This window comes from Girardinichthys multiradiatus, chromosome X, assembly GCF_021462225.1.
Source record: "Girardinichthys multiradiatus isolate DD_20200921_A chromosome X, DD_fGirMul_XY1, whole genome shotgun sequence".
Taxonomy (NCBI): domain Eukaryota; kingdom Metazoa; phylum Chordata; class Actinopteri; order Cyprinodontiformes; family Goodeidae; genus Girardinichthys; species Girardinichthys multiradiatus.
The window spans coordinates 5,824,183-5,849,497 of NC_061817.1; the positions used below are offsets into that span (position 1 = coordinate 5,824,183).

At 38.1% G+C, this 25,315-nt stretch overlaps 1 protein-coding gene across 1 annotated transcript; it reads left to right on the top strand.

The window, feature by feature from the left end:
- Nucleotides 1–5,976: 5,976 nt before the first annotated feature.
- LOC124863319 (homeobox protein Dlx4a-like) lies at nucleotides 5,977–24,193 on the top strand. Its single transcript, XM_047357652.1, has 3 exons — nucleotides 5,977–6,720; nucleotides 10,907–11,103; nucleotides 23,290–24,193. Exons 1-3 carry the CDS (start codon nucleotides 6,396–6,398, stop codon nucleotides 23,530–23,532), a joined length of 765 nt encoding a protein of 254 aa, XP_047213608.1. The 5' UTR covers nucleotides 5,977–6,395; the 3' UTR covers nucleotides 23,533–24,193.
- Nucleotides 24,194–25,315: the final 1,122 nt, after the last annotated feature.

Consider the following 25,315-nt stretch of genomic DNA (forward strand, 5'->3'; position numbering starts at 1 on the left):
CAATGCCATATCAGTGCTGTTTGTTTTGTGAGCAGTTTGTCAAATGTGCTGCTGTCCCAAAATGCACAGTTTTCTCAAGGTGATTAACAACTTTTGCGAGCGAACGCAAAAGTATTGCGTGGGGACGCAAAAGAAAAAAAATTCCCCCATGTCTCCTCGCGGGCTCCGTACATATACATATAGATCAGACATTTTCCAGAATATTAAGGCCTACTAATGGTCCCTCTCATTATCCATGGAAATAACAGACAGGTGAATATATATTGAATATATATATTAAAAAAAAATACATCTCAGTTGCAGTTGTCTAGGATCTATAAGAGTCTTAAAAAAAATTATATTGAATTTCCTTAAGTCTCTTTTTGGGTCATATCATGTACATTTTTCCCATTTATCCATACAAATATCTTCTTGTAATCTGAGAATGAAGGTCATTCGCTCCATCACATAAATTTCCCTAACAATATTCAGCCACTGTTTTAGCGATGGAGCTGTTATCTGACACCAATTCCTTGTTATGGCTTTTTTGCAAGCAATTAACAGAATCTTAACCAAATACACATCTTCTCTCGCAACATATTTTTCCAGGTTTCCATGATACATTGTCTTAAAATCATTTGGTATCAAGTACCCACAAATACTTTCAACTATAACATTCACATTTCTCCAAAACAAGGTTAATTTTGGAAACGCCCAGAATATATGTGTATGATTTGCTTCTATATTTCCACACATTCTCCAGCATGGAAGGTGAGACCTGGTTTGCTTACTCTTTATCTTTGGTGTAATGAAAAATTTAGTGAGATTTTTCCATCCAAACTCTTTCCAGAGTGTGGAGTTTGTTGTTGTGCCCTGATTTATACACATATCTCACCATTCTTCAGACGATATTTCCATTTTTATTTCTGTTTCCCAGTTATTTTTTATATATATGGTAGATGCTGGTGTATTTTCTCTTAATGTTTTATATAATGACGTTATTTCCTTGAAGTTAATTCCTTTATAGGTTTTAATCACACAGCTAACTAAACCATCTAATGTCTGAAAGTTTTGTATTTCTCCAAGCTAATAATCTCGGAGCTGCAAGTATCGAAAGAAGTCAGTGTTCTCCAGTTGATATTTATCTTTTAATTCTTCACAACTCCTAATTTTACCATCTTTAATTATAGTACAAATAGTTGTTATTCCTTTGTTTTCCCAGATTCTAAATCTGTGATAATTCCTTCCTGGTTCAAAATTATTATCAAATGTGACCCAACGTAACAGCCTAACCCCCTTTCCCAGTCCATTTTGTTTTATCCTTTCAAACCAGATGTCCAGGGAATGAGAAGTTATTGGATCTAATTGGTGTTGTTGTGCCTTCCTAAGTCTTTCATCCCCCAAAAATGTTTGGGGTGGAATACCGTCAACTATCATTTCATTGTCTTTCCACTTGGCACCATAACTTTGGTCACACCATTTAATCACAGGTCGTAGTTGTGCTGCGTAGTAGTAGTCCCTCAAATGAGGACGTGCCACCCCACGCTCTTCCCTGAACAACTGCAGTGTTGAGTATTTTAGTCTTGGTCTCTTGCCATTCCAGATAAATCTGGAGATAATCTTGTCCCAGTATTTAAATCTTTCTGATGGAATCTTGACTGGAAGAGCCTGAAAGAGATATAATAATCGGGGAAGGATGTTCATTTTTATAATTGAAACTCTTGAATTAAAACTTAATGTAAGAGCTGTTCATCTGTTAAAGTCCTGATGAATGTGAGAGTTAATAGTGTCATAATTGACCTTTTAAAGATTATTTAGTTTTTTAGTAATTGTTACTCCAAGATATTTAATGGATTTTAGTTCCCAATTTATTGCTAATTTAGTTCTGATATCTTTGGACGGAGCATAATTAAAAGACAAAACTTGAGTTGTGGTAACATTTATTTTATAACCGGAGTGTTGCGAAAAAGAATTTATAAGATTAAACAGAGAGATAAGATTTTGATCTGGGTTATTTAGATATATTATAATGTCATCTGCAAATAAGCTTATGATGTGTTCTTTTCCATTAATGTTAACTCCTCTCACCTCCTCACTCTCCTGCACGAATTGTGCTAGAGGTTCAATGTATAAAGCAAAGAGCAGAGGTGAAAGGCAACATCCCTGTCGAGTACCTTGCTCTAGCTTCATTTGCTTTGTTAGGTTACCATTTATTTTTATTCTCGCTATAGGGTTTAGATAAATGGATTTCACTGAATTTTCACTAAAGCCAAATCTTTTAAGGACTGCATACAGGAAGTTCCAATTTACAGTATCAAATGCTTTTTCAGCATCTAAGCTGACTAAATCAGCTCTATTTTTTTGGCTTTGTATTAAATTTACTACATTGAGAGTTCTCCTGATGCTGTCCTGAGTTGTACGATCTAAAATAAAACCTGTTTGATCTTCTTCAGTCAGGTGTGTCATGATTTCCCCATATCGTTCAGCAATTATAGATGTGTATATTTTGTAATCCACATTAAGTACCGATATTGGCCTATAATTATTGCAGTCCTCGAAATCTTTCCCTTCCTTCGGGATTACCGTAATGATTGCCTCACTCCAGGAAATTGGGACCTGACCCACCTTATGTGTATAGTTGAGTGCTGGCAGCAATATGGGTATCAGGTCTTCTTTAAAGGTCCTGTACCATTCTACGACCCCTTCAGATTCTGATGCTATAGTTGTTAACAAGGTCTTAAGATATTGTTTATCACTCTCAGGTGGGATATAGACATTAATCAGTGTAACTGTTTCATTTTCTAATTTCCCTTTTACAATTACATATTGTCCCTCATTATCTGTAGTTTCCTTGGTACATTCAAAGTTCACAGAATTTTTAAAAGACAAATTGTCAGCCAAGCGACTGGGATGCAAATCTTGAATGTTGTTAGAACCTAAAAGGAAATGCTTGAGATTCTCTTAGTATGAAACAAGGCAACTGCATGTCATTCAGACATTTATGATAACGAACCATCCTGTGACCAAAGTCGTCAAGGCTATTTCCTTTTAACCATCCAGAACATGCTAACTGAATTTTCTTTCAGACTGTCTTGGGTCAGATGCATTTTACTGTATTTCAATATCAACTTCAAGGGACATTATATTATTAAAAGCTTATTTTGTATAAATGCATCATTTCAAACAAAATCTGCAAATGTGTAAATCAGTACATTTAATGTCTATCCTAAAACATTTGCCTAAAGAGCTCAAAGAACAATAACAGCATCAAAGTTATTTAGTCTGTTGGTCATTGTTGCTTCACATTTGCTACAGTTTTGGTTCTAAAAGATGTGTTGTTGTTTGTATATTTATTCTTCAAATATTAGATGTAGCTGTAATCATTCTCATTTATGCAACAAAAGAAAAAAAGGGGATTTGATTATGAAGGCTTTCAAATTAAACAGTATTAATAAGTTGTGAAACTTTCATTAACTTCATAGGAAATTCCGCATTAAAAACCAAATGTAAAAGTTTAAGAAGAAAAAGGTTGTTAGTGAAAAGACTTTAATAAACAAAAAGTAAACATTTCAAATGACACCAGTCTGCAATTAAAATACATTGTTACAATTTAAAAGAAATGGAAACAAAGGGCAGCAGTTAAAACCAAAATGGTCAGATGTGTCCAAAGGAGAAAAATACAGTGAATCTTACAAATAAAAACCTAAAAGAGTGGAATGCATTTATATTCAGCCCTCTCTAGCCTTATACCCCTAAATCCTTCTAGTGGAATTTAGTTTGAACTGTCATGTCCAAAACAAAGTCTGTTTAACTTTTCAAATCATGCTTGTGTTCTTTAGACATTTGACTGTTAACTAATTTCTGCTGTGGTCTTTCCAGAACTGCATGTTTCTGACTAGAAATTATGAGCTCAAATAACCTGTTTTTAGGTCAAGTTTCTTTTCTTCATCTGATTTACCCCAACCAACTCATCCCTCACCCCCCACCACACCCCACTAGTCACATCAGCTGGCTTGCTTCCTTGAGCTTTAGTCTTTTTCTGTTCTTGTAGCGTATGTATTGGCTTTTTTGTTTGCACTTGCCTCTTCATGTTAAGACATTTTCCTTACAAAGAGTTCTGAAGAAAATACTTTATTTGGTAACTTGTAGTCTTGACATTTTTTTATTAAAGCAGATTTTAACTTCACAGTCTCTTGTCTAAATACTTAGAACACAATTGGTTCTATTTTTATTTTGTTTTTGCTGTGGATTTTAGCTATACCTGCTGTGCCCCCTAAATTTATCATATGCGAAGAAATAGAAAGAGAAATAACGATTTCTTATTGTTTTTATTCTGCCATTTTATTCAAAACATTCATCATGTAAAATATATACATATTTATTTAATTTAAAGATACTCTTTGGCATGTTTTAACAACAAAAAGATCCAGAAGGTGGACTATGACTGAAAAAAATGCATCCAATATTTCTCTGTGCAACTTTAGATAGCATTCACTGCTGGGACACCATAATTATGCAATTATGTATGTACAGTTTGAAAACTAGTTTGAAATTAACAAATTTATTTAGGTCTCATTAAGCTGTTAAACTTAGATTTTTGCTGCTTTTTCAAATCTACCTGAATAAAATGTCTGCATATTGTTGCACCACTTTCATTGTTAAATGTCAGTTTTTTATTTTTTTTTATCAGTGCTCCATATTGGTCCCTTTTGGCCTAAATAAGCTTTAAGTAATTAATTAAAACATAAGAAAATCCAGGATGACAATAGTTTAGGAATATAACTAATCAGTAATACATTTAAATATTTTTTGAAAAAAATCGACATAGTTTGGGGAATTTTGTATGCACCAATAAAAAGGGAATTTACATTTTTTCGAAGCTGAATGTAGGAGAAGGCCCGCAGTGCGTGGTTTTCCTCTGCGACCTGAGTGAAATTTGGGCTTTCATCTGAAAAAATCGCGAGTTTTGAGTTTTTCTATAGGAGCGATGTTTGTTGCAGTTATCCCACTCAGTGTCGGGCCACAGACGGACGCTTAGTGTGTGTTTGTGTGTGTGTGCAATTACATAGCTCCTAACATCACAAACATGTTTTATTTTGTTCCACATGACGATTACTGATTCAAAACAGTCAGTCAGTCAGTCATTTTCTACCGCTTATTCCATAGTGGGTCGCGGGGGAGCTGGTGCCTATCTCCAGCAGTCTATGGGCGAGAGGCGGGGTACACCCTGGACAGATCGCCAGTCCATCGCAGGGCAACACACAAACAACCATGCACACACTCATTCATACACTTAAGGTCAATTTAGAGTTACCAATTAACCTAACAGGCATGTCTTTGGACTGTGGGAGGAAGCCGGAGTACCCGGTGAGAACCCACGCATGCACGGGGAGAACATGCAAACTCCATGCAGAAAGACCCCAGGCTGAGAATCGAACCCAGGACCTTCTTGCTGCAAGGCAACAGTGCTACCAACTGCGCCACCGTGCAGCCCAGTTTCTACCTAAATGTGAAATGAATGTACGTCTTATGTTATTTTATTACATTTATGTGAGAAATCTTATATTTTTATTATTTCTAATGGGTTATAAAAACCCATTAGAAATTATACCCGTTAAAATTGTTTTTCTTTTTTATTGTTTAAATCTTTTAAAAAAGAAATTGCGAGATAAGCAATATGCCAGAGATGTAATACAGATGCGCCATTTTCATTTAGTTAATTACTGATATATTTACTGCTTCAGTCAAGCTGCTGTCGACTGTGGCCTGATCCTTGCATCAGTTTCTTGACATTCGCCGAGTCGGTGCAGGTTATTCGGTCTCAGTGCTCGGAGCGCTATATCGGTGCGGCTTTTGATTTGTTCTCTCCGGTGACGCGCTGCAACCAATCAGTGCAGTGCATATGTGCGCTTGTAGGATGTGTGTGTATATGTGTGTGTGTTTGTGTGTGTGTTGCGGACAGTGGCCTGTAATGAAGAAGAGGATCGACGTCTTCTGCGCTGCTTCAGTCCGTTTTACAACGCCGAACGAAACGAACGTCAGTGTGTTAAAGTTAGATGGTTATTTTTTACCAGCAGGAAGAGGTAGAAAGGATTGCTGGGAGCTCCTTTTCTGACCGTCTACTTCAGGTTGTTTGGATCGAACTTTTATTTGCATGACTCTGCTTGACTGGATTTAATGGCTTTTCAACGCAAAGGTTATTGAAGCCCTCAGCTGGGATGTAGCGGAAGACAGACCCGCTAAAAGCCACCGCTGTAACCCCCTTCTCCTCTAGGCTTCTTGGTTCCTGTCTTCGTTAAAAACATTTCGGCTGATAAAAGTCTGCTGACTATTTAAGCGTTGGTGGGCCGTTTTATGATGACTCCCGCCTGGAGGTAGTTTTTTTTCGCACCACATCACTGCCCCTGACATTAGCGATGACTATGAGCTCTTTATCGGACGCATTAGTCTCGGCTGACCCGTCAAAGTCGGCGTTTTTGGAGTTTGGCGGCCACGGCTACCCCGGACATCAGCAGCCGTCCTCGGGCCTGGCCCACAATCATTACCCGGTCCACGGTCTGCACGCCGTCGGGGGGCCCGCGCAGCACGACGGGCCTTTCTCGGCCGGAGCATCTTCGTACGGCCGCTCGCTGGGCTACTCGCCGTACCACGCTCCTGTGAGCGCGCACCATCCCGGTTACCTGTCCTACCAGCACGGGGGTCACAGCGGCGCGCTTGGCCATACGAGACTAGAAGACACTGGTAAGTTTTATAGCTATATAGCCTATGTGAATATATTTATGAACATTTAAATATAATTAAAAACTTACCGCATTAACCTATGTATGCAATAATGTAAAATAAATTATATATATATATATATATATATATAGCTATAGATATAGATATATTTATTCGTGTCTTAAAGCCTGCATTACTTTCAGCTAATGTGTCGATGCGACAGACAGACAGACCACAGGACCACCATAAGATCAAAAATAATGACAGGATAATAATAATGAGAGGGGAAATTAACCTATAAAAGGCTAGAGAGTCTAGTCTGAATACCATGAAAACAAGCCGCAGTGGAGCCCAATAATTGGATCCACACCGTGGATTCCACACACAGGTCGGCCACAGCACCGTGTTTAGTGTGCTTTAGGGTGGACAGAAGCTCTCCACACCGGCCATGCGGTCTCCCGCAGCGGGCCTCGTATACCTCAATCATCATTTAAGCCATCATCTTCTTCACGCTGTTCGGCAGGGCCTGCTGTGTGCAGCGTTCATTGGATTTAAATTGAAAATGTCAGCATCTTGAAAACAAATTAATATTAGTTGTTTTTTTAAATTTATTATTAATTACAGTTAGTCCATGTGCAGCTGGTATCTGACATGTTTATAGCTTACATAATAAGTAGGCCACAACCCCTCCAGCAAAATTCCGCTGAATAGACTTTAAAAGAGAAGATCAGAAAATCTGGTAGACAATGAAAAGAAAAGAAAAAAAAGAGCTCTTCATAAAGACATCCATTGTTGTCTAGATGTGATTGAGACTTAGTTTGGGTTGATCAAATGGGCTCAACAAGCCTGATTTGCATTGACTTTATCTCAGATGTGAATCTATATGCTAAACATGTCTCCTGTCCTAAAGAAAGACAAGGACTGGTCAACCTAAAAGTCATGAATAGATATCCATTCAGCATTTATAGGGAACGATTAGAAAATAATACTGCATTTGATAATACTGTATTTTGTTAAATGGCTCAAGTCGAAATTTTAAAATAAAATGAAACACAATGTTTAAAAATTCACGTTTTGACATGATATTTAAGTGGCAAAACAGTATATTAGAGTAATCCCTTTACAGCAGACTGGAGAGGCTGTTTTTTGTTGAGCAAGTTGCAGTTAGAAAGATACTAATTATCATAATAATAATAATACATGTGTTTAAACATTTAAATATATTGATTTAATTTATCATTTTCGGCATGGACTCATCTACAGATCTTACTTTGTCACTTTGAAAATTTAAAAGTAACTAGAAATCCAAGGATATCAGGAACAATTGTTGAGATGTTTTCAGGAGTAATAGAAATATTTACACCTGATTTGAAAGTATCAGAATTTAACAAGATTTTGTACATTTGCAAGCCATTTTCGAGTAAGAACGCATGTCTGCCCCAAAATTATTTGAGGCTTTCCATAAAAGCTTCTTCCTAAAAGTCTTTCATGGATCTCTTAAAAGCATACAATAATCAGTGTAACACAAATTTGAATGGATGTTTTCTTTAAAAAAAAAAAAAAGAAAAGAAAAGAATTATACACATATATACACAAATATAATACTACATGATGGCATCTTTTTGGTGTGTTTATAGTGCCTGCATGGTCTGTTCAGTATTTTATTCTTGTGTTTTGCTCAAAGCACCAAGACAATGGACATCTTTAACATTTACTATTATTTGTGATCAGTCAGGTCTGTGGAATCCCGAAACAAAATCTCTAAAAATATTAAAAAGTTTATAATCTAAATGATAATTATCTGCTTCTTCTAAACAAAAAGATTTGTTGAAGATTTTCCAAGCCCTCTCTTTGTTTCCAGGTATTCTGCAGGGTAGTTCTGCCCATCGGTGCACTGCTGTCTCTTCAGGTTCAATGAGCTCAATTACTGAACCTGAACTCCTTTTGGGGCCTTGGCTCGTCCACAGACGTTCTCTGTCGCTACTGCAGGCATACAGTTCATGTCATTACAAAAGTGAATGTGGGAAAACATATTCAGGATGTAACTTTTTTAAGAGAAACAAAAAGAAAAGAAAAGAATATTATAAAAGCCCTTTCAGTTGAGCTATATGTACAATGTGAATACTTGTAGAGTACAAAGATTTTAGGAAGATTTGCAGGACTCATCATACATAAACTGTCATAAAAATATCTATTTTAAACTATGTTACAATGATATATTATAGAGCAGCCTGGGTTTGAATCAACACTACTGTGTGACACAAAGAGAGGGTTAAAGTACTGTCTGGACCAACATTACAAGATAGCAAAGAATTTTTTCCCCCCTGTGGTCAGATCAAAATAATAAATATTATGGGTGCACCGATCGATCGATCAATCTGCCCTGATTTTGTTAATTTTGGGTGACCGATGATCGGCCAATAATTACAAGTAAAACTGATCTTATCTACCTCCACAAAGGTCTGCAAAAAAGACACTGTCCCCTTTTGCTCTGCCGTAAGAGAGGGCTGACTGACAGACCCGCCCACCAAGTCACGTGTGCAGTTAACAATAGTCACCCCACTGCTGTCAACTTAGCAACTTTGTCGCTATATTTATTTTCAAAAACTAACTAGCGACAAATCTAGTGACTTTCATGAGCAGTTAAAACAAGTTCAATGTTTTTGTTTTTTTTAAATAAGATTGGAACATTGTTGGTGTATTGTGATCTTATAACACCTAACAGTGTGAATTATTTTTTTTAAAAAGTCAGTATCGGCCAAAATCTGAATCGGCATGTCAGTCTTTTTAAAGATCTGTGATCGGCCAGAAAACTGCAATCGGTCCACCTCTAATAAATACAATTAAATGTCAGTAAGAATATGATGATTAAGGTAGGATGTATGTTTATAAAATAAAGCAATATAGTGCGTGATTAGGCATGGGCTGGTTTAAGAACATCACAGAATAGAAATACCTTGGTTTCAGGGGATTACTGTATATCATGATCTAACTGAAAGCAACAATTGTTCCTACTATGGATACAATTATATACTAAATACTACAGTTGTGATAACATTATCTGTAATATATATCTTGTTCCTTTGAAAATGATACACAAAGAGAGTATAGAATCAAAACTTGCTAAATGTTTTAGTTTTTTTGAGTGCTTTTTGCTAGAGGAATATACTTGTTTTCATTCTGCTCTTTATAGAGTAACACTTGAAGTCCGACAAGCTCTAGCTGTTTATTTAGGGAAAATATTAGCTGAGGTACAGCCTGCAGTTGGCTACTTAACAGTCACCCAGTCCGTAGCTTTCCAACTGCAATTTTTAAATCTGCATTACCCTAATAACAGTGATCGGTGGCAGTGATCTTTTAGTTCTCCCAGCATGACTCTGTTTTTCATGAGCAAAAAATATTCACACACAGTTGAATTCATCTTTACGTATTGCAAGGGCTAAATGTAGTAGCATTCTTCTAATCAGCTAACTGGAGGTTAGGAGGCGTTGCAGCGCAGCATTATTTAAAGTTTCATGTAGCTAGAGAAAACATGAGTCACTCTAGCACTTTTTCTCACACATCATTGAAAGGATTTTGAACTCTAGAAACAATATGCCAAAATAGGGGTTGTTGAAACCATAACTTTTTAAAGCCTTGGTTTATCTTCAAAAACCAACTCATGCTTATCAATGTTTGATAAATAGAACAGATACCGGCAAAAATATAGAACAACAGAATGTTTTAAAGGGGAACATATTGAGTGTAAGAAGGTCCGACATCCTTCTAACACAAACCGACACAAAGGTTTTAGATATTTTCATCAGCGAGTACATTTAAGACTTTGAATTTTAGTTGCAAAATTCGAGAATACATTTTTGGGCAGGGAATATAGCAACAATATGTTAAACTAATGTCCATTAACATCTTCTAAATCACTTTGGACACTTGTGTGTGGGAGGTAAATGTTTGTTGGTTTAGTGTATTTTTAATATTGTTAGACCAATTTCAATTTAATAATTTTTTGTTTGGGGAATTAGAGAGCATATATTGAATTTCCTAACACTCCAAATGGTGAAATGTTCAGCTTTCTATATTGCACCATTGTGTTTTAACTAACTTTCTTTGTGCATTTGCGTCATAAAACTGCTTGATGCAAAACTAGTTGTAGTTCTCTTCTGAAGTGACCTATATCAAGCAAATTGTTCTCTTCCCTCTCTGGCTTTAGAACATGAAAAGCCCACAGCGGTGATAGAGAACGGGGAGGTGAGGCTGAATGGGAAGGGGAAGAAGATAAGAAAGCCTCGGACCATCTACTCCAGTTTGCAGCTCCAGGTGCTCAACCAGCGCTTCCAGCAGACGCAGTACCTCGCCTTGCCCGAGAGGGCCGACCTTGCAGCTAAACTAGGCCTGACACAGACCCAGGTAAACATCGAACATACAGGGATGAAGGTGCAAAACAAGTAAACTATTTGTGCCTATTTATATTAGCTATTTTATTGTTTTTCAAAGAAGCACAGGAAAGGAATAATAAACCTTCCAGTGACTTCCAACATAAAGAAGAAACGTATTTGTATAGAACAGCTGTGACGTGTGAGAAGATTCCCAGTCACCCATATAAGAAAAAAAAAAAAAATACAAAAGTGAATTGAGATCTCCTGTATGAGCCTAAATCAATTACATCTTTAATTGTTTCCTTTGTTCACAGTTGAAGCAAATCAAACGCCTAAACGGGCAGCGGTACATTCCTCCACAGGTTCTTCCACCTGGATATAGATACTGATAATTACTTACATTAATGTAAATGTTATGGGACGTTCCTATCCTAGCATAGACAAAGTTAGAACTTAGCACAAAGTCCATTTGTTTTATCAGTTATTTGTTTTAAAAAATGCTTTGCACTGAATCATTGAACTATGTTGACTTAGACTCCAGGTAACCTTGGATAAATTTTTTATTAGATATTTTATATATGTTAGAACAATCGGTATGGAAAACTGTAATTTAATTTTTCTCCTAATATACATTTGTCATACAAACCTTTGTATTCAGGCATTACTGTCCTTTATGTTTGATTTTCTGCTATAGTATGAGATAACCTTGAAAAAAAATAATACACTGATTTCATGGTATCACGGTGTTAACACACAAAACAGAAATGAATGAAATGATCCATTTACCTTTGTTTCAAACAGAAAAATAGCAGTTACTCCTACTGCTGGTAAAATACCATCACATATTGATTATTACAATTATAATTATGTTAAACATGTTTGTTTTGATTTTGATGCACTAATATGATCAAAAATATAGAATAAACCGCAGCTAACGTTTGTAGTAGTTTTGAAGTGCTTTTTTGGCAGAAAAGTATACCTTTTAGTCATCCTGCTCTTTGTGGCGTAACACTGGGAGTGGAAGAAGCCAGTAGTAGTTGACTTGGGTAGAGCCTGCACACGGCTGCCTAACAGTAGCTTGGCAGCTGTAGCTGTAGAACAGTCTTACCTTAATAAGAGTAATGAGTTTCCATGGTGTGACTCTTATTTTTGAACAGCCTTCTTTGTCCGTAACTTTTTTAAACGTTAGTGTACCTTGATACTAGTAACTGACCTATGCATAATTTACCATCTCCAATTAGCACAAAAAAGTCTCTAGACATTTTAACCTTATTTTTACCAAAAGCAAAAATATATTAATATTTAAGGCTTTTGGTGTTGGCTTGGAAATAGTTTACCCTAAATCATAGGGTCTTTGTAGCTTATTTTTTAAATTTCATAAAACATAATGATATTTTCTATTACCATTTTCTGATTATGGTCTTAAAAATAACACCTGCTGCTTATCAGCCTAGTATTTGTGAATATTTTTTTAAAACCTCATGGCCTAAAGTTTATGTAAATTAAATGGAGTTTTGACAAAAATTCAAAATGAAAGACTCACCTTCACTGCCCGCTCCTTCCAATGACTCTTCTGTGCGTCTCCCTGCCATCCAATCAGCATCCTGTCCACATGACTCTTCATCCAAACACCTTCCGACGCCTCGTTTTTAAGGACCTTCAGCCATGTACATCCTCGCTTGTCAGCTGAGCTCATCCCACCTCCACCATTTTCCTTCCCATCTCCTCATGGTTTCCTCACTCCCTGGCTGCCAATTCCCATCATTAAAACTTTTCTAATTGCCATCCTTTTCCTTGTGAGTCTTTTGAGATTGAAATGTAGAGTAATCCCCCAACTTGATAAACTTGAGGCCATTTATGGTTAGCTTCTCCCGCTAAAACTAATTCCATATGGTCGAAAGTGGAGATTAAATCTAATGTGAATGTAGTTAACCAGTAGCGATTGCTTAGATGGAACCACAATCACATTGAATTGTTAAAAAAGTAATAACTAAGCCGAAGATTGGTCCATAGTTTCTTAGTTGTATTTAAAAGCTAGATAAAGCAAATTTTTAAATGTTACTAAACCAACCTTAGCTACCTTAGTGGTGAGCTAGGTCTTGTTACATCTCTGACAGCTTGGTTTGTTTTTTATGCTGAATTCCTGTAAATGAAAAATAAACTTAGCAACGCACTTATCAACATACATTATAATATGCCAAACATAATTTGCCAATATGTTTAATGTGGGTCACTAGAGTGATTTTGAAGTGCTTTAGGTGATGGTATTTTAAAATGACACAACACCAATGCCATGTCACCTTCCACTTCCTTCCAATGGAAACTTTGTCCTCTAAAATGAAAGATTCTATGTTTTGGAGACTTTTTAAGTATCTGCTTTTTAACATTCTTAACATCAATATGTTGCAAGAGACATTATGGGCTTTACTCAACCCTTTAAAGTGTACATTTATAAAAAAAAATTATTTTATTGGTAACATACAACAAAAAAATATATTTAATGAAGCCAGTGACTATAATATTTTCTGATGTGTGTGTAGGCTAATAATTCTCTGTATACAGTTACAACAGATTACTTACACTGAGTCAGTAGAGGTGAAAAATCAGGTTCTAAGTTGACAGCAGGTGTAGCAACAATGAAACATTAACTATGACTGTTTTGGAATATTTCAGCTGCTATATGATATGTGCATGAGTGTATGTTAATGTAATGAGTTCACATTTCATGCTGTGTCATCAGTTGAATGGTCCTAATCCCCAATGAATCAACTGCCACAGATTTGTTTACACTGGGAGTATGAGATGATCTATTTATTTGCCTGTGCCTGTTGTGGTAAGAATGTGCTTTAGAGGCAGCGGTTTGCTATATTGTACTACAGGTCACATACATGTTTACTGAGGAAGTTGTAGTAGATGTAGAAACTGGGTTGTAACTGACATTAGGTACATTTTGACAAGAATTCAACTGCCATGCTATTAAAAGTATTTATAAGGATTATGAAGAATACAGGCCCAGTTTCTTTATAAATGTTTCTTAAATTGGCAACCAGGCTATTTTTATGGCATGTTTTTTACACCTTGGTATATGAAGGTATGATGTGTATTATCACTGAGGGATTATATTGTTTGTTGTGGTCTTTTACATGTTTGAGATAAAGTGCTTAACCAACTAAGCAGAAATTGTCAGATATGCTGTCTTGGTCACACATGCGCCAGCAAGACGTGCAACAACAATTTGTCCTCTTTTGAACTCTGGTATGTCACCCATAATGTTGTGTGCATTTCAATATTTTGAGCAAAACCGTGCTCTTACCCTGCTAATTGAACCTTCACACTCTGCTCTTACTGGTGCAATGTGCAATCAATGAAGACTGGCTACCAGGCTGGTCCAATTTAGCCATGAAACCTCCCACACTAAAATGACAGGTGTTTCATTGTCCAACCCCTGTACCTGATGGTACTTTCGCCTGCCACAAAAATATCCACAATAGAAATATAGCTTTTTATGTTTAGCTGTGATGGTGGTGGAGGCCAAGGCAGTATTTGTGCTAGTTTATTACGCTGGGTGGTTCCTGTTGAAATGAAAAACGTTTTTCACAAAAAATTTCAAAATGGTTATCTTGTGCTCAACAACAGGCTGTAGAAATCATCAGACAAACCAAATCTGTTTCCCTGTCACTTCCCCAACAACAACCTAGAATGAAGAGCTAGATGAATGATGGTAATCCAGAGGAAAATTTGGGAGAACCGAACTATTATATGAGAATTAGAGGTTTGTATGGGTACATCTTTGACAAAATAATGTTTCCCTTATGCAGAAGCATGTAAGATAGTTTGCTCAATTGAAAACCCTAATAGTAGCTTACTTTCTATCTGTTTTGATGTCTCTTTTCTAACAGAAGAAGAAAAACAGTTCAAGTTAGTTGTAAATTTTTACTTTTAAACCAAAGTAATAAAAAAAAAAAAAAGCTGCTCTTACACTGTTTCGTATCTTGATTTGGAAACTTAAATATGAAGAATTTAAGCTCTTTGTGTTACATCTTATAACAGAAGACTGTGTTCACTCGTGTTTCATCCTCTCCTTGTAAAGTGCATGCGTTAAGGAAAGCTGCACGTCAGAACTGAGTTAGCTGCTTTTGCCATGACATCACTGTCTCGTTTTTACACATATATGTAAAATTATTATCTGATCATCTGTGGTTAAAAGTTTGATGTTCTATACAGTATCTGTAAGTCCCTTCAAGTGCTCAAATAGATATTAACTCAATTTGCCAGAAAATGTGTCAAGTTAACCTGTCATGGCAAAGCCAGGGTTCACATAGACAAGAAAGAGACTTGCTTAGTACGGTCCAAACAGCAGTGCCTGAGTGTAAGCTGGTTGTATGTCTCAAGAGACATAACTTTTACATTCCTCTGTATAAATATAGTACTAGATAGTATCAAGTTTATGATTTAAGTAGTTGTTGATGTCCAGTTAGATACAATCAGGTAAATCCTCCATTGAAAGACCAGGTTCACTGAGGAACTTTAAACTGTATCTTTCCTGCTGAATATTTTATAACTTTTGCTGAAAACACTCCCAAAATTTTCTAGTAAATCTTATGTGCCAAGTTATCCAGAAACTTGTGGTTGCTCTATACTTATTTTTTCCAGACAGCATGACCTGGTACGTGGACTACAACTACTGCAGACACCATCTGTTGTCCAGCTTGGTGGACACCAACCTGGTTGAGATTTGTAACCGGTGACACATTTCCAGGTGGAAGCTGCAGACAATAGAAGCAGCGAGTATGGCAACGAAAGCGAAGAACGTACCGTATCAACATTATTTATGTTTGTAAAAACACAATGAACACGCATTGCATAACAATTTATTTCCGTTACACTCGCGGATGCTGAACATATACAAATGAAAACATTGGACATACCATTGTTCTTGCACGGAGTTACAGTCTCCCTATAGTTCACTAATGCTCTTTTTTTGCATTAAAAGGAGCAATGCTCGCAGCTTAGCAGGACCCCCCCCCCAACCGGCATCGTGTAACGCCCAATGTTGTTGCTTGGTTCCCAAAACTGGTGGGTGGAAACACCAATGTTCGAAGGCACGAGAACCAAGCGAGTCCAGAGTGAGAGTTCTTTCGTTGGAAAAATAATATCAGTCCGGTCTCCTTTCAAAAGACACTTTCTTGAGTTTTGTTGTGTTAATAACACCTTGGGGTGTGCTGCATGAAGACTCTGAGCAGCAGAGAGATATTTACAGTGCACAGTTGCAAATAGCTGTGAAGCTGACTGTTCTTATGGAACATCTGTCACTTCCATGATGATTTCATTTATGTAAGCACAAACCACAGACTGAATAAATATAAAGCGGAGTTTGTGTTTAGGGACTTATTGTGTAACTTTATTTTGAAAGGGACTTATGCTTATATCCTGTGTTTCTTTGTTGCTTGTATTTAATGTTTCTTTCTATAGATTGATCAAACTAAGATTTGAGGCCAATTTCTGTCCTCCAGATATTGTAAATATTTCACTTCTTGACAAGTTTGAACTGATACTAATTTCTCATTAAGAACAATGTTAGAAGATTTTTTCTAACCCTCCTGCCATGAGCTGTAATTAATTATTCATTCTCTAACAGATAGGCGACATTGCCACTGTGAAATATAGCAGGAAACAAACATTAGCTATTATTTTAAAACAAATACAAAATACTCATACTCATTGTCTTCTGCTTTATCTGGGACCGGGTCACGGGGGGCAGTAGACTAATGCCCCTTTTCCCCTTGCTCAATTTGGCCAGCCCAGAACAGTTCCGCACGGCACTGCACGTTGTGTGTTGCATTTCCATAGACCCGCTTTTGCTCCGCTGAAGGGAACACCACATGGAGGCGCAGCTTTAAAGCATCATGTGTCGTGCTGCATCAACGCGAATGAAATACCCAACCGCCGGTGTAGAGAAATAAAGACCGAAACGCATTACAAAAATAAGAAGTAACACGTCTATTGCCTGGAGATTACATCTGCTGACTGCATTGACAATCAGCTTTAATGAGTAGGATTATGACATCAGTTTTATTATTATTATTAAAGATTTCACTTTCCCTTTAAGAGACTTGGAAAAATTTGAATTAGATCCCATTTTATTTCTTATAGTTGTTGCCTATATATTTATTCAGCTGCCGCTGAATATTGCAGTCTCCTATTATCGCCAGAAAAGCTTGCACCTCGTCGTTGCTCCAAGGGGTGACTTATCCGGATAACTATCCGGACTCCATCATATTTTTCTCTCACTCGATTGTCGCTTGAAAATTGCTGTCGTTTTTTTACGCTGGTCGACTCTTACGGCTGGCCGCACGCACGGCCAATCAGCGAACAGCCATTTGTTCATGTCACGTACAGTACCGACTCGGCCTTGCTTAACCCTGCTAAGAAGGAGGTACCAAAAAAGTAGGTACCGGTACTGAAATAACAGTAATGGAAATGCTCGCAAAGCGAGCTGAGTGGAGCCGAGTCGGGCCAAATCGAGCCAGTGGAAAAGGGGCTTTAGTGGAGACGCCCAGACTTCCATCTCCCCAGACACCTCCTCCAGGGGGTGCCCAAGGCATTGCCAGGCCAACCGGGAAACCTAGGCCCTCCAGCGTGTCCTGGGCCATCCCCTTGGCCTCCTCTCAGTGGTAATGCCTGGAACACCTCCCGGCGAGAACGTTCAGAAGGCATCTCAACTGACTCCTCTCGACGTGGAGGAGCAGCGGCTCTACTCCGAGCCCCTCCCTGATGGCCAAGCTCCTCACACTACTCTAAAGGAGTGCCCGGCCACCCTACGAAGGAAGCTCATTTCAGCAGCTTGTATCCGGGATCTACGGTCTTTCAGCCATGACCCAAAGTTCATGGCCATAGTTGAGGGTAGGAACATAGACCAACCGGTAAATTTGTTTTTTGGCTCAGCTCTCTCTTCACCACAACGGACCGGCACAGCAGCCTCGTTAATGCGGCAGCTGCACCGATCCGTCTGTCAATCTCCTGCTCCATTCTCCCCTCACTTGTGAACAAGACCCCAAGATACCTGAACTCCCCCACTAGAGGCAGGAGCTCCCCTCCAACCTGAAGAGGGCAAGCCCCCCTTTTTCAGCCAAGAACCATGGTATCAGACTTGGAGGAGCTGATCCTCATCCCAGCTGCTTCAGACTTGGCTGCGAACTGCCCCAGTGCATGCTGTTGCCTGTACAGCAGAGCGGGGTCCCAACCTGGAGCCAGTCCTTGGATCAGGACTCGTCAGCAAGCGCCTGGTGGCCGGGTTACTTTTTGCGGGACCCGGCCGAGCCATGCCAAAACAAGAGATGCGAAGCCATCCCCCAGTGGGCCCACAACCTACAAGGGGAACCATGAGGGAGCGGTGCAGAGAGGATCGGGCAGCAGATGAAGAAGGAGACGTTGAAGACCTGAACTCCAGATGCAAATACAAAATAATTTCATATTAATATATATAAATATTTTTTGCAGCACTAAAGGCCTTTATTTTTTTCATTTTTCTGAAAGTAGGTAGACAAGAAAGAGGGCAAAGAGAGGGGGAGACATTTGGCAAAGGTCGCCAGGTCTTGAACCCGCATCGGGGACTATAGCCTCTGCACCACCAGCGCTGCACCTCGTATTAATATTTTGAACTGTCTTTAGCATTATGTATTAGCATTTGTGGAGGTAATTTCCTGATGTTCCACTACCAACCAAGCTCAAAAGAAAAAACATGAAAAACAAATGCATAGAGATTTAAAACGGTCAATTTTAATACCCCTAGTTCAAACTCTTTTCTTTACTGGTGCTCATGTGGTTAATCCATTAGACACTGATTAGCTTGTATTGAAACATGCAGTCAACTGTAACTAGCCCAGTCTGCATATGTTAATACTGCATGGAGCATTATGTACTGGCCGGTTCATTCTCTTCTCATACATCAGTACCCTGGAACCCAAACAGTGACACACCAATACTCACATATGAATCTACTTAAATACATTTAGCCCAAGAGGGCGCTTTCATACACGTATAAAGAAACACACACACTTGAAGATAGTGATCATACACCCCATCGCCATTCCGCCTCCTTGCCATTAGGCTGCCTGCCAGATACTGACCACTTTCAACTGAAAATCACAACTGTTCCCAGACGCTGCAGAGAAATGGCACGTAGTACAGTTCTGATGTTTTTTTCTCCAAAATGTATCCATCTCTGACTGCCACACAGACACGTATACACAAGCAAATTGGTTTAATGCTTGCAAGTAAATTCCTTTTGTGATGAAGACTGACGAATATTTGGAGTTTAGTGTGACACATCTATGTGAATCCAAGCTTCAAGGGACTTGTGATGCCTCTTAGCTACACTCCTCCATTAAAGTCATTGTCATTAGTTAAGCCTTCCTGAAAGCTGTCAGTTCTATGTTACTGCTGGAATATGAGAACCAGTAATTATTGTAGAGATACTCTCACTTATGTTGTAGTCCCGAAACGTGCTATTGATTGACTCCTGGCCCAATAAACGTTGTGCCACATCCCTATCTGTGTTCGACTGTTGACATTGATTAGTATCAGTATATAACTGCAATATTATTATTAATATGTAGTTAGATCAAACACATAATAAGCCGCATAAACAGGTCAAGAATGACATATTTTGGAAATTACTTAAATGCACAAAATAAAAAGTTTTAATAATTTTCTAGATTAATTTTGAAAAGCAGATAAAAGAAAACGGCATGTGCTTAAATCATATTGGTTCTTTATTTTTATGGAGCAGTTTTATTTTATGTGTATACCATCATCCATATTGATTTCAAACAGACTGAAGTCAGCAGATCCTCTTCAAGAATAGAGATCATTATACTGTCTGTGATTTTGTGGCTATTTAGTTTAAATGCTGGGTGTGGAAGTATTGTTCTGTTTTTGATTATTGAATAGAGGGATAATTTTTTCCACATATTTAAGTCAATTAAATAAGCCAGAGATTGGATTTTCCTTTATTTTATAGGATTAAATATCTGCTATAAAAGCAATTCAGACATCTTTATAAATACCCATAAACTCACACTGTAATAATACTGGGTATGGTGGAGAAAACAATTCTACTGCCAAAACAGTTGTCTACATTTTTCCTTTGTACTTTTATCTTTTTCTCTTTACTGCGTGCCATGATATTGTCTGCAGTCAACACCAAAAACGTTTCGCTTACATATGGAATTAAAATCATTTGCCGACAAATATTTGAACTGTGTTATAATTGGCGATGTGTTTTTTTTATCTTAAGAGGTAATTGTAATTTGATGCTCCATTGGCAGGCATCATGGGAAAATAACTTGCCCATTATGTCAACAACAGCATGAGTAAATAATCTTTAACCCCAGAGAAATTAATGAAGTGTTTGTCAGCTTAACTTTTGAAGATTATCTGAAAGTATTGTGCAGACATTCTGTTCTCTTCTATCATGAGCCATGCTTTTTTTTTACTTTAATTAGAATCACCCTGCTTTTGACATTTTGGGCCTGATCTTCAAATATCCCAAATAGGGCGTGCTAAATTACTTGTACAAAAGCAAAATTGCACATGCAATAAGTGGGCGTGTTGCATGTGATTTTCAAAGATTGATCGTATAATGGATAACAGGTGCAAAAGAGGTACAGACCGCCCTATTTAAATGAAGAAATTGAATGCACTGCAGGCTGCTGCTGCCCCCAGCGGAACAAGAGGATAAGCGAACAAAAGCTGTAGGGATTGTTGCGCTGCATTAATGTAAATTATCCAGTTGCTGATTTTTTCCTTATGTTCTATTCTGCTCCTGCTTTTCTGGATTGCTACAGTTTGTAGTTGATGCACACTCGCTTTGACACAGAGCCCATCTCCTACCTAATTGGTGACATGGCTGGACATTCCCATGACTTTATACCTGCATATAATTGTTTGAACAGAAGAAAATTGCACCTTTGGGCAAGAATGAACCAGACTTGTGGAAGTCCACAATTCTCTTCCTCATAACTTGGCAGATTTATTTTGATATCTCAGTGATGGAAGCAGAGCGTTTGATCTGTTGCCTTTATTTAGCTCAAATCTTGTGAATTATCAGAAACTATCACGATTTGAAGCAGTGACATCTAAATTATGGCTTTCTCAAATTGTTTGAAAACAGAGGAATCTTAGTGTATGTCAACTTCTGAATTTTAGAAGAATGTACAAAAACGTATCGTAAAAAGATAATCTCTCTATTCTTGTATTTAGCAAATAGAAATAATATTTGTAATCCTAAATGATCTAAAACAAGTTCAGTGCGATGTAATGTCAGACAGTGAGATAAAAGGTTATGTGTCTTTTTATATGAAAGATAAAATGCATCGTTTTCTTTTAGATGGTCTGCACAGTTGCGCAGTTGGTAGCACTGATGCCTTGCAGCAAAAAGGTCCTGGGTTCGATTCCCATCCGGGGGTCTTTCTGCATGGAATTTGCATGTTCTCCTTGTGCATGTGTGGGTTCCCTTCAGGTACTCCGGCTTCCTCCCACAGTATAAAAACACAAAACCACAGACTATTAGGATAGGTCTCTCTAAATTGTCCTTAGGTGTGAATGTGTGTGTGCATGGTTGTTTGTCCTCTGTGTTGCCCTGTGATGGACTGGCGACCTGTCCAGGGTGTACCCTGACTCTCGCCGGTAAACCGCTGGAGATAGGCACCAGCTCCTCTGCGACCCTATAGGGAAGTAAAGAAGGTATAGAGGATGGGTAGATACAGTTTCCTTCTTCATGCAGAATGTTATTACACTAGGGGTTTATACAGAATGTACAAGTGCTTTTATTGAAGATATTTATTATTAGAAATATGATGACCTCTATATGAATTATGTATAAATACAAGTAAGCAAGTAAAGTAAAATAAAATGTAACCAAATACTTAGCAGCGTTTGTCTGGAGACATTCTTGAACACTCGAGCGCCTTTACCCTCAGTTTCTGTAACAGGGCAGTGGTTGTCTTGGAGGTGTGTTTGAGGTCATTATCCTGTTGGAATACTGTGCTGCGGCCCAGTTTCTAATGGGAGAGGATCATGCTCTGCTCAATATGTCAAAGCTGATATTCATGGTTCTCTCAATGAACTGTAGCTCCTCACAGCCGGCAACACTCATGCAGCCCCAAATCATGACACTCCCACCATCCTGCTTGACTGTAGGCAAGACACACTTGTCTTTGCACTCCTCACCTGGTTCCAGCCACGCACACTTAACACCATCTAACCCAAATAAGTTGATTTTGGTTACCTTAGACCACATGACATGGTACCAGTAATCCATGTCCTTAGTCTGCTTGTCTTTAGCAAACTGTTTGCGATCTTTCTTGTGCATCGTCTTTAGAAAAGGCTTCCTTCTGGTACAACAACCATGTAGACCAATTTAATGCACCGTGCAGCATATGGTCTGACCACTGAGAGGCGGACCCTTTAACCTCTGCAGCAATGCTGGCAGCACTCGTACGTTTATTATTTATAAGACAACCACTAGATATGACGCTGAGCACTCATCTTCCTTAGTTGACCATGGCAAGGCCTGTTCTGAATGGAAACTGTTCTGTTATCCTGTTCTGCAGCTCAGTTTCAGGGTGTTGGCAGTCTTCTTATAGCCTAGCCCATCTTTATGTAGAGCAATTCTTATTTTCAGATCTTCAAAGAGCTTTTTGCAATGAGGTGTCATGTTGAAGTTCCAGTGATTAGTATGAGAGCAATAACACCAAATGTAACACACTTGCTCCCCAATTCACACCTGAGACCTTGTAACAATAACGAGTCACATGACACTCGGGAGGTAAAATGGCCAATTGGGAACAATTAGGACATTTTCACATAGGGGTGTACTTTTTTTGTCAGCAATTTAGACGTTAATTTCCGTGTATTGAATAATACCTATTTGATGGAGATTTTTGTGAGAAAAGTTTTATTTTCTGATTTGATTCTATGCTGAAAATTTTATTTTGTTTCACTTTTGTCTCCTTTTAGATGTTAACTACGTTATTAAAATGCACTGTTTTGTGAAAGATATGGTCAAAATACATTAACTGGAAAAGGAATGCTGAACATCATAAGGAGCATGGTACCCAATGTTTGATAGCATAACAGATAAATAAACGGGTATTCTAATAGCCTAGATTTTAAACCCTTGTTCTCACCCTATTTCTTTTCCCCTGTTCTCCAGGTGAAAATATGGTTCCAAAACAAACGGTCCAAGTACAAAAAGATAATGAAGAATGGGCCTTGTGGACCTGAGGGAGATCACCTTGCCCCACCACCACAATCTTCCTCCTCTCCATGTTCTCTGTGGGACATCAGTATGGCTGCCAAAGGTGCGCCAGTGCACTCAGGAGGATACATGAACAATTTTGGACACTGGTATTCTGGACATCAGCAGGACACCATGCCAAGGACTCAGATGATGTGACTGACAAGATGATACAAGACCTCCTGGATCAGTTGTGGACATATACCAGCATGCTCAACTGCAAAGTACATGCTGAGCCACTTTGGAGGTAAAAATAGTTGAGTGGCACATTACGCTTGGTCCTAAAAAGACTAATTGTGCAACTTTTGCTAAACACTTAAAGGAGTTCGCCTTTATAGTTTTTGGCTGAAATAAACTTATGGACATGCAAGTTGTTTTTCCAGAAAACACGTAAACATTTATTGTTTTTAAGGGCTTTACTAATTTTTTTAATGAACTCTAATAGTTCAGTGAACCTGCTTGTTTGCAGATGTGAACGGTTTGAAGAACTGAACAAATAAAAAAGTACATGGGCAGCTGAGGTTTAAGTTCATTTTGTGTGTATGTATTTAAAAATTCAAAAGGAAATCTATTAACATCTAAGTGTACTTGTTTCTGATTTCTGATTTGCCTTCTGATGCAGGATTCTAGTGGCACTTCTTGTTTAATGGTAAGTATCAAGATGGAAAATAGTAGGACACAAATTCTTTTGTTTTTATTCTGCATGAAATTCAACTTCTGACATTGTTCAAGTAGTCTACTTTTCTTGTTTTTTATCAGATACTCCAGAGCATGATATCTCTTATGTTTTCAGTCATAAATAAAATTCTTGACCTGTTAACTGGAAGTTGTTCTACAGTTTTCAAACAGAATCTATGCTTTGCTATCTAAGAAAACAAATTAGCTCCTGTAGTGTGAACTAACTTCGTATTATGACCTTCCCTCTAGACACGGTTTGCCCTGCTAGACTCAGCTGGGTCAGGGAATTTTATGATTTAGACTTCGTTCAGTCAGAACTGTCATTCTAAAGATGAGAATTTGTTTTCTTAAAAGAATATGTTTTATTTCAATTATTGTGCTACCATGCAATTTATAACACAATCCGCTGCGGCTGCATTGGACAGTCTGAGATAAAACAAATGATTTTGAAGGTCAACCATTTTATTTCCTTTGCATTGAAATAATCCATAATTAGTCATAAGTTTTAATAATGAATGATACCTTGTGTTGCCCTGCGATGGACTGGCAACGTGTCCAGGGTGTACCCCACCTCCTGCCCATAGACTGCTGGAGATAGCCACCAGTTTCCCTGCGACCCACTATGGAAGGAACGATATAGAAAATGACTGACTGACCTTGTGTTAACATCCTAAATGTAGCTGTCAAGCTGTTTTTATCCTGTGAAGTGATCACATGTAGAAAATGCCTCGAATGCACAAACTGGCCAGCAGACAATTAGTTTCAGGTAAAAAAGGAAATAGTTTTGAGGGTTTCACCATAAAATGGGAAAGGCTCAATGTAATTGGTTAATTAAGTCCTTGCTTATTGGCTGAAAGAGCACATAACACTTTTACATAAAAATTTGCTCCTGCGTTGCTGCCCCTCCCTTACACTGGTCTGCTTTACTTGAAACTGAACCTCAGAACAAACCCTTCATCCAAGCAAGAAACCAGACCTACACGAGTTACCAGAACCTGGCCAGTCCTTGGAGCTATGGAGATAAATGTTTTTTTTTTGCTTTGCATCATATGCTTTGCTAAGTTCATTTGACATTTTTGTGTGAATTTGTTGCAAGGAATGTAGTTTTAAAAATAATGATACATTTTATTATAGGCGCCTTCCTTGACACTCAAGGTCACCTTACATCATAAAACATAAAAACAGGTAGTGAGGAGTGAGTTGCAGAGCTGGGGAGCAGAGCAGCTGAATGCTCTACTCCACATGGTAACAAGACGGGCAGATG

Bases quoted from the DNA above. Each gene is read 5' to 3' on its own strand.
- LOC124863319 (XM_047357652.1), top strand. From the start codon at position 6,396: ATGACTATGAGCTCTTTATCGGACGCATTAGTCTCGGCTGACCCGTCA. The intron at 6,721-10,906 runs GTAAGTTTTATA...CTCTGGCTTTAG, and splicing joins TACGAGACTAGAAGACACTG to AACATGAAAAGCCCACAGCG. The intron at 11,104-23,289 runs GTAAACATCGAA...CCTGTTCTCCAG, and splicing joins TAGGCCTGACACAGACCCAG to GTGAAAATATGGTTCCAAAA.